Genomic DNA, 10,622 nt, shown 5'->3' on the forward strand with positions numbered 1-10,622 from the left:
CCATAGTTCCTCTATCTAACTGTTAGCACAGCCACTTCACTAAATGCAGATACAGGACTTCAAAGCATATGATTCTTTCAGCTAGAAATTGACTCATGACCATGTAACACTTCATCTTACATGCTTTTGATTTGAAGTTGCTTTTAAAGTTAAGGTTTGCCTTATTTGGCTGAATTTTCTATCCAAATCTGTCATAATGCTGAAAACTTCATTTGAAACTGGCATATGTAGTTTAAACCATAATAATCTTGACCATATTACATACAAAATGTGTTTTACAAGTTTAATGGAAAAAACCACTAACATCTAGAAAGCAATCATCTCAATGTCAACTCTCCAACTGTGCTGAAGTACTGCACAAATACAGCTTATTGTACAGCTGGATCATGTGCAGAAGCCAAACAGCCCTGAAGCAACTCTACCTGATTAAAAGCAATGTTTAAAAGACAGTGATAAAACAGTTTATTGTTTCTGCCACCAACAGTCTTTGCTTTCTGCTGTCCAGAACATATATTTACAGCAAAGTCACCGTTAACTGCAAAAATAAGCTGTTTTGTAGAACTGAAAGAATAAAGACAGAGCCCCTGATCCTTGCTGTGACCAGGTAATATTCAGTGCAGCCCAGGGGGTGAGAAGAACACAGCTGCTTTTGTACACCCCAGCTTGGAATTACCCAGGTCCCTGCCACTTGAAGGGAGCCAGATGACTCCCAGTAATAAATACATTCAGTACTAAAAAGAAACACTACTCAAGGGCATGGTCTAAACTAAATGGTGTTCATTGAGTTTTAAAGGTAGTAATCACACAGCTGAACTGTTCTTGAATACAATATTTTTAAACATTGCATTTGGTAGGGTTCAATAGTGTTTGTTCTTCTAGCTGTGGATTCGACCAATTTCATAGAGAATCTAAACTTACTCCATTCTTTATACACTTATATTCATACTAACCTTTGCATTTTATATTTATGCATTTTTATTCTTTTGCATTGTAATAACTGTCCTTGTTTTAATGGTAACAGATTGTTAATGCTGTTAGTACAGCTCCAAAGATGGTCAGGACTGCTGTGACAGCACAAAACATATCTCTCACCCCTTTCTGTGGTATCCCAGACTTTCTCATTTTAGAAGCATCTACTGCTAGTGCAGAACAATCTGATCTGCCACATATTATTAACACTTCTAGATCATAACTCTGGAAATATCAGCTGAATTTCATCACTTTAACATGGACAATGTCACTAACGGGCATAATGCATACTAAGATGTTCACAGTGAGAATAGTGAAAGAGATTTGCTCACAAGAAAGTCAAGAAGAGAGAGGTTCTATAGTAAGACAAATCACCAGTGAATTAATAAAATTTCAGTTCAAGAATGACAGGTCTACTTTAAACATTTCAGTACCTTAGCAAAATGAAAGTACTAATATAAAATAAAAATACGTTTATGATTAATACTAATAAAAACCGAGAAAAAAATTAATTGAGACTGATCGTGAGGTTGAGCAATACTAGGGTTTTTCTAGGCCTCCAAGAGGCTAGGACCATTCTAGCATGACTTTTTTTTCAACAAATAAACCATATGACATGAAAGAACTGCTAAGACAAAATGAATGGTAGTGGTCTAATAAAAAGATGTAGATTTAACTTTATTTAGTGTTGTAGATGGTAGCACTGAATTGTGTATTAATCAGGTTGCTTGATAGTTGAACAACAAACTACGATAGAAGAACGTAAGTACTGAAAACTTCTCATGCCTTTAAGGGTATTACTGAACATGAACAAAGATCCTCTAATTTATAAGTAGGGAGACTTCTGTCTCTGAATTCAGACTATACCTGTGTACATAAAAAAAAAAAAAAAGGAAACAAAAATTCAAAACCAGCCCGCCCCTGCAAGAATGCTGACTAGGAATAAACCCACTGAAGGACTTATTCTTGAATCAGTTTTTTGCAATCTTTGAGCAATGTTCAGCAGCCTGACTGAGGGAGGCTGCTGAACACTGTGAGACACTGACAAGAAAGAAACCTTAGGGAAAATAAAATTACTTTTCTATAAATGTCTCTAAACTCTAGATTTTGTGTGGGGTACAAGTTTGAAGTTACAACACCAAAAGCTAAAATAATGTAAGTTTTGGTATTTAATGTAGATTTTTAATTGTGTGCAATTAAATGTCGATGCAAGAATAGTAGACTTGTTACCTTTCAAAGACATTTCATTTTTCTCTTCTAGGGCACAAAAATGCTTGTGATGTAACTTAGGATAGATAGAATTACTTCATTTATTGAACACAGCAGAAAAATGTATAGAGAGATTTGGATAGTTGAACTTCAAAATATGATCTCAGGAAAAAAGCCACAAACCTCGTTCTGGATCTAACGCAGAGTGAGCAGTTATATTCTAGCCTCATAAGACACATTCTATTTTGATGGAAAAACAAAATGAGATACCTAATAAAATATGTTAGTTAGGTGATAATGATACATTTTATACACTACATATTTGCAAAATGACTGTAAAATGAAAACCAAACAAAATATTGAAGGACAACATGCAGCAATTCTGGAAGTCTTTTAAATTTTTTCCATATTATATTTATTCTACCTCTTAACTTCAGATTGTAAAGTATTTTATAACCTGCAAGGTTCAGATAAAACAGATTAATCACAGTCATCTACATTTCTAGAGGCCTAGAAAAAGAGTTACTTGTGGGAAATAGTTAGGACAGTGTTTACAAAATAGCAAAGAATTCTTTATGCTCTGGAAAATCTGCAACCTTTACCAGAGTGTTCACAAAAACTGCATGTATGGCTGGATGTGCAGCCTGGTGCACAAAAAGGGGTGGGACACGTTCCTCTGGGCTTATTCATTACAGCCCCAAAGCACATCAGCCCTAGAGAGATGGTAACAGGGATACAGACTACACCTTCAAGATGGGATTGCAGAGGAAAGTTTCAGAATTTACAACTGCAGTCAGCTAGTTTTGCCTCATGAAGCTATACTGTTTAGCATGAACAGATGAGTGTACACCTCAGTCCAATTCAGAAACACTGTCAGAGGTAGCCCTGCACCCTTAAAGAAGGAGGGGTGACAGTTTCTGTTCTACATTAGCATTACAGTGACCTCTGTAAATACAACGGAGATTTATTCTATACAATGCTTCAGTCTACATGTAAATACTAATAGCATACTGGTGATACTGCATTCTTGTGGTTATATTAAGAATCCAATAATTTCTTCCTCATAATTCAGCTACTATATTACAAAAATCCAGTAAAATTAATTTAAAACTCGGATCACGTATATATCATTTTCTTTAATTTCATGGTAGTGTTCTTATTTCTAAGAAAAAGTCATAATGCAATTATGCCTCACTTGTGTGTTCAGGAGAGGACCTCTTAGCTACTTTGTAATTTCATAATTCTCTATTCAGAAAGGCTTAGAAGCTCAGCAAAGCTTCACTCAACACCAATGTTTTCCCCATAATTTACTTACAAAGTTATTCCTAACTTTCTATTCTCAACTGTGCAGTACTCTCATCTGTATATGTGGTATTTGCCGTATTTTAACTTAGGAAACAACCTGTATATGCACACTATTGGTGGTGCCAGCATAAAGCAAGAGACCATAGCAACTTCAGAGACCCCGGCAGTCCTCATTTCTAAAGATGCCTTGGCACAGTCGCCTTGCACCCACCATCATCTGGCAACAATTGTTCAGGTGCCAGTGCACCTGATACAAACCTGTTCAGCAGTCAGCTTCCCAGTGTATCCCATGCCTTGTTGTCCTAAAGGAGAGTTACATTCATGTCCATATCCAGAAGAGATCACTGTCCTGCCCTGCTAGCTGCTGCTCTGGAGGATGCACACAGCAGGACAGGACTGGGCATGCCAGAAGTGCTTGCTGAGCAGTCAAAGCTTGAGAACACTTCTGCAGAGGAGTTCTGGAAAGACAATGAAACTCTACTACCAAACACTAAGAAATCACTTATCAAGTAGTAAAGATTACTATCACCATATTAAGAAATAACACATGATCATAGAAATTCTATTGCCTCACGATTGTAGTATTTCTGTGGGTGCAGCCAAAGTTTGACTTAACAACATGATTGCTCAGATGCAGATTTCACTAGGGATTTCAGAACCCAAATAAATTCTGGAAAGGGATTTTCAGCCATAGTTTAACTACTGGTGGCCACTATGTAATTTCTGCCCCAGTGAAGAAACACACGAGTATGGCCTACCACAAGTAACTGTTTTTCTGCCAAACCTAATCTACATCGTTTTTACACTTATTCCAGTATTTTTTATACTGGAATTATGTACTTTGTAAGGCAAAGTACAATACTTTGTAAGGCATATATATGTGTATATTTATATCCCAGTCTCCCTTTTAAACCAAAACTTTGCCTTACAAAGTATTTTTATTCCTCTCAATAGCTTTATTTAGATCATCACATCTTTACTACAATGTAAAAGAAAGGTTTGTGCATTGGCAGCAAGCACACTGAGAACCATAAAGTAGAGAAGAACTACTGCTGATCAGCTGTGGGAAGGCACTGAAATAACATCAGTGACCTGTGATGAGAAAAAAGACATGGCCACTCTTGTGACAGATGAAAAAACCTTTAATAGTTTAATTTTTTATGTAAGTGAAGCAGATTGATAGGGTCTCTCTTTATGACACTGAAATTTGCCTGTCACAATGAACGTTCATAGGGAAGAGCAATCTTTATCAGAAAGGTACTCGCTCTGCTCTTGCACCAAGGATTCTACAATATGCCAGTCACAATTTACAGGGTTCCTGACAACATCATCCAAGAAACTACACATTTGTGTTGGTCTTGGTTAAAAATCAGTTTTTTAAATTGTCCCCCTTTGTTTCTAACCATAGGCTATCTGATGAGAAGTGAATACAGTTGTCAGCTGGTGGGGCAAAACTTTTTAGTGCCAAGAATATGAGAATCTCTGAAAGATCCATGGTCTGTACTCATGGCTGTCTAATACAAGTGGGCAGCTTAAGTAACTTAGGAAGGAAAGTTTATTTCCTGACTGCATAGAGCTTTTACTGTCAAGTTACTTATAACAGTTACACTTATAACAGTTTTTCACTTCAAGATGGGCAATAATATTTTCTTGTGCATTACATAAACCTAAAGTGGAACATATTGTTAAGGATTTGAGGTATCTAGCTCTTTCAGACTGCTTTAAAAAAGGAGTCAAAGACTGCTACTTGAAGTTACACAAGATCCCTTTAAGATATTTGTAGAACACTGGGCATGAGAAAATACTCTTCTCTGCTTATTTTTCTAAATATCTCTTCTATGAACCATCTTTTTATAATAAATGCATGTACTGATAAATCTTAAAAAAGAACTATAGAAATACTAATTATGTTGTGATTGTTTACCGTTTTTCCCATAATAACATCTTTTGTGTATTCTGTTCATTTTTGGGAAGGTCTTATGATCTAATCTCCAACCTATTTAAAAGAAAATACTTCGTGTGCCATTTTGTACTCATGGTCATTTGGAGTTCTATTTCAGTTTCATTAATATTGATGGAACTTGTCTCTGCACTCATTCTCAGCAGATTCTTTGAAATTAATCTTCAGCATTTACTGTGATTTGTTTCTGTTTTCTGCTTCATCCCTGAATCCAGCTCTTCTCTAGTTAATTTTGTTTTCTTTATTTTTATCCACTTGCTATGACGGTTCTACTACTTGTGCCACTGTGGTGTGTCAGTCCTTTATGGGATCCCTGTTTCGTCTCTGCTTTTCACTGTGATTTTCCATCATTATGGGCCTCTTGAATAAAAATGTAGCCCTTGTTTCTGACAAAGTCCATGTTCCTTTTCTTTCTGTGTGATTTTCCATCATTATGGTTCTTAAATTTCTTGAATAATGATATATACTATGAACAAATGCATGAAGCAGTAATGGCTTCATCAGTGTTTTGTAAAATATATCTGCAGCTTTTAGAGCATACAGTGCTACAGCAGAGTCTGTGTCATGTTTGTAAAAGCATGATTTTTAAAATGCATTTTGTAGACTATTGGTGACTATGCTGCTCTGCATTAAAAATTTGACTTCTTTCAAATATTATTTACTTCTCAGGATAATGGTTTCAAAAAGATAGTTGAGGAGTAAGTATTAGCACTGAACATGTTTGTTTAAAATGGTAAAAACATAAACCCTTTGTAACATTTATGGCAATAACACTATATTATCGGACTAACAGAATTCTTGTTAGGCGTTTTACATGAAGGATGTATGAACAGATGTCAGAGTTCTTATTAAAACAAGTCAACATTTTAATTTGAATCAGCATATCATAATAAACAATCAGAATAAATGCCTTAAAAATATATCTGCAAAAATGTGATAAAAGAAAAGTTGTACTTCAGTACTAATTAGTTACATTAGTGTTATGCTAAATCCACAATGAAAAATAAAAGTGTAAAGACATTTGAAGTTAAACATCAGTTCGCCAATTTGAACAATGGCAATCTTTAATATGCCATAATATAAATTGCAGTAAAAATAGGAATCAAAATATTATAAAATCTTTCCTACCTTATTTGATAGTATAGGCACAGTAGTGCAGTCCACAAAGTGCTTTAGTGGTTTAAAAGGGGGAAATATGTTAATTGCACAACACTAAACAAGTACGTCAGTGATTTCAGCATTACTTTTTTTTAGCATAGTCTGTAAAACTATATCCATTAGTATTTCATTCTGTATAACAGATGGAAAGCTTGAAGGTCCTAAAGATCTGGAGAGGCTTGCCAAAGTAGACCATCATTTCCGAAAACATTTATAATGGTATTTACAATTGGCTACAGTCTCTCACACCAAAATAAATGGGTCTTGTGGTATTAATTAGAGAAAACTTGGTTCCTCTGTGTCCTGTTTCCTTCCATTTGAAATACAAGTATCAAAATTCCTTGATGTTCTCTAAGGAAGCCAAGTGTGAAATGCCCCTATTGGTGGTTCCAGCTAACCACCATGGGGCTGGAAACACTGTCCCCTTCTCACCAGGGCAGCTGGTGGCCTGGAGCAGGTGAGCCACCCACAGAACTCCAACCAGGCACAAAGGATGACAGCAAGACCAGTGGGAACAGCTTCCCCATAATATCCAAGCAAAAAGAGCAAAGCAGGTTTGGCAATGGCAACCTAGATTAGCCAAAAATCATTCACTGCCAGAAAAATCAGTAGTGACAAAACAGGTGTGTGGTCAAGCTAGGTAGCCAAGGTACAACAGACTGGAGATTAGATCATGTGGTCTTCACAGAACTAGAAGCTGGCACACCTACAACCTCACACCTGAGTGTCAAGATATCTCTCAACAGACAAAAAGTCGCCAGTGAGACCCTCTCCCACAGGTCTATTCACAGCACTTGATCCCAGGTGACAGTCCTGCCCCAACACAGGTAGCCAAGCTCCTCGACAGGTGGAAAAAGGTTGTCATGACATAAGTGACCCCTTATGCTTCACTCAGGGTCCTGACTCAAGCAGCTTTCAATAACTGACACTCCTCACCTTGGTGCTTTGATACAGCCGAGAATGCTTTTATGCCCCTCTCAGTTTATCTTCCAAAGAATCAATGACTATTTAATAATATTTGTATTAATGGTTTCTTCTTACTCCATTCCCTTACAATGTAAGCATAGAGCCTCAGTGACAGCTATTTAGCTGCACTGCTGGTTCAGTGAAAAGCCTTGGGAAGATCACTAATTTATGATATGTATCTGCCAAATGATGATCCCACTTCAATTTTCTTCCCTCACAGTGTTTTGTAGATTGGAATGCGTAGGTAGGTGGCCAAGTTTGAATAGCTGTGTTATGTTAGCTCAGTAACAATGAAGTGTCATTATTTTTGGAGAATGTTAGTAACTGGTGTATGACCTGACAGATGCATCTGAAACATTTACAGACTCTGCGAAAGGAATCTACAGTCACTCACAGACTGTCTCCAGCCATTCTAATGAGAAGATGAGATTGTTTTGCAGCACAAAGTGGGAGAAGACTTAATAGAATCAGTCACAGTTTCAGTGGTACCTCTGCTTCAATAACCAATTTATAACCAATTTTCTTAAGTAGATGGTTGAGAAAAATATTACTATTTTTTTATCTTCCAGGTAAAAGGTCTATCTCTTTTCATTTTATCTGGGATAAGTTTTGAAGTCATTTCTCAAATGCAAGTTTCAGTCCATCATTAAATAATAACTTGAATGATTGCTTCTCTTTTCTTAACTCTTACACTGGAAACATACTTGCCCTCTCTGAATCTGCAAGTTCCAGTCCTCATCAGTCTTTGTTTCAGAGTAGCAATAGCACAAATAGTATGTGACTACTGTCCTAATCAGCCTTAACTTCTATTACAGAAAACAAAAGTTATAAAATGTTTCAATATATCCAAGTTGTTTTCCCTAATTCAGCAGACTCAAGACGACATTCTTAATTTTACTATGCAAAGAGACAAACCATGACTTGTTTTCAAAGCAAAAGAATAATTAAAATACACAAAAGTAAAGCAAAAGAATAATTAAAATACACAAAAAATAGAAATATTCACATTGTAAAAAATAAGCTAAAAATTTAGAAAATATACTTCCGAACAAAAATAGGAGCTCACACATTCATTGCATGTTTCACTGAATAAAACTCCAGATGATTTCACAGATGAATCTGACATAAAGTTAACCACTTTCACTGCAGTTATCTGTGATACTTCTCACACTGGCTAATGTTTTCTACAAGATTCCAGCAGAAACATGAGCGACTTAAAGGCATTCAACAATCAAGGAAGATTTTGAGAGTCTGAAAGTGCATCCAATACAAACCTCAATACACTTACCAACTCAGATTTCCTCACAGGAAAATAGTAATCATACTTTGCCTATATCTTCTGTATATTTTTGAATCATTCATGTGTGGCAACACAGGAACCATCCTATCAGTTCACTTGCAGTCTCATGGGTCAGGTATTTGAGGGAATTAGCAATAGCAGCAGCAACCATTGAGAACTCACCTATCTGCAGGGCAGGGTAAGAACTCCTATTGATTCAGGTGATTTCAAGTTTCTCCTGTTATTTCTTCTGTAATTTCTGTGGGGCTTTTGTTCAGTGCTTGGTGCCTCACTGGATTTCAATGAGACTGAAATAGCATTTGCCTCAGGAGTCTTTCAAGCTTAAGATTCCCACTTCTGCGGAGAGGTGTATTGCGAAGCACAAAATGTCTAAGAACGACATTCAGTCTAGAAAGAGGTGATGGTCACCAGTGCGAGTACTCACCTCCCTGCTGTGATAACACAGGGGGTAAATGACCTCCACAGAACTGAAGCTCTGTCTGCTATCAGACTGACAGCTGTATTCGACACAAAACTACCTTTAATAGCCAGACTTATTAAAAAGAACATGTTGTTTGTAACATACACAAATCCCAGCCACCTCCTCTGTCTGTACCTGAAAGTATGAACAGCAGAGTAATCATGATACACCATCCACTTCCCAAAGCTAGCAGAGGAGTAAGACAATTAAAAACATGATTGTTCTCTTAGCTAGCCTTATTACACTTAGCACCTGCTTGAATGCCTTCTGCCCAGCTGAGGAACATGAAGCTGTCTTAGAAACACCCAAACAAAGGCTTTCAGGAAACAGACAAAGCCCAAGAGATCTTTGGCCTAGAAAAGAAAATCTAGGAAGCTTCTCTAGTGTTCAGGAAAATACAAAATTAGTGAAAACCATTAACCTGCACAAGTGATGCTCTGTGGATGAATCTAGTTTTTCAGAAAATTTCCAGAGATTCTTTTAGAAATAATCAGCTGTCTGTGAATCCCAGTGCCTGGGAGATGCTATGTCCAAGAGTATAACATGAACAAATGCAATCATTATATTTACCAAATAAATGTTTTCTGGTTGGACTTTTCTCTTACTTCAGAGGTCAGTTTCATATCAATACTATCAATACTACACAACATAGTATTATATACAATGCACTCAGTTTATAAATTAATTTCAAAAGTAATTTTACTTCTTTTACCTTCTCTGCTTAAAATTGAATAAATATAAATGCAGCCCATACTCAACTATCACAGAACTCAAAAATTCCCCAGAGTTGTGACTTCTACCTGAAAATAATAAGCAGATGTAGCATTTTGAAGGAGGAAAGAAAGGTAAACCAATTACTTAATTTTTGATTTTTTATATCACTAAGGAGAGCTGATAAGTCCTTTTTAAAAATTTCTGCCTTCAATGAATTTGTAAATATGCCTGGCTGCAGCTACAAGTGGGATGTAGAAGCTGTAGGATACTGAAGCCACTCCCATAACATTTAAGAGAGGGTGTACATCAAACCAGATTTGTAGTAATCCCCTGCTATTAGACACACTTTTCTTGAAAGTGCGAGTTCCCCTATTAGCAACTCAGCAGGGGACTCCATTTACCCTGCAAGTGGTCTGAGGCATGCAAAATGTTTAAATTTTGAGAAAATCACAAACAGCAATATCTCCAGAGTACAACATATGACCTATTTTTTTTAATTGCTCACAAAACAAGACACGTCCAAAGTGACATGGATACAAATGGCTTAACTTGAACTTGCCTAGAGCCAGCTCTGTAACTCA

General features: G+C 36.5%; 1 protein-coding gene across 3 annotated transcripts in view; it reads right to left on the reverse strand.

Moving 5' to 3' along the window:
* OLA1 (Obg like ATPase 1) overlaps positions 1 to 9,425 on the reverse strand; it is a 106,467-nt gene extending 97,042 nt beyond the window's left edge. Inside the window, exons 1-2 of one of the 3 annotated variants that reach the window (XM_068195910.1) lie at positions 9,030 to 9,425; positions 3,742 to 3,941 (exon numbers count right to left, since the gene is read on the reverse strand). In XM_068195910.1, coding sequence (XP_068052011.1) covers positions 3,742 to 3,774 — 33 coding nt within the window. In that variant the 5' untranslated portion in view covers positions 3,775 to 3,941; positions 9,030 to 9,425. Of the gene's footprint in view, positions 1 to 3,741; positions 3,948 to 9,029 lie in introns of those variants that run through there. The other 2 variants (XM_068195913.1, XM_068195911.1) reach the window with 2 other exon arrangements.
* Between the last annotated feature and the right edge of the window lie 1,197 nt (positions 9,426 to 10,622).

Source organism: Anomalospiza imberbis, chromosome 7 (genome assembly GCF_031753505.1).
Source record: "Anomalospiza imberbis isolate Cuckoo-Finch-1a 21T00152 chromosome 7, ASM3175350v1, whole genome shotgun sequence".
NCBI lineage: Eukaryota > Metazoa > Chordata > Aves > Passeriformes > Viduidae > Anomalospiza > Anomalospiza imberbis.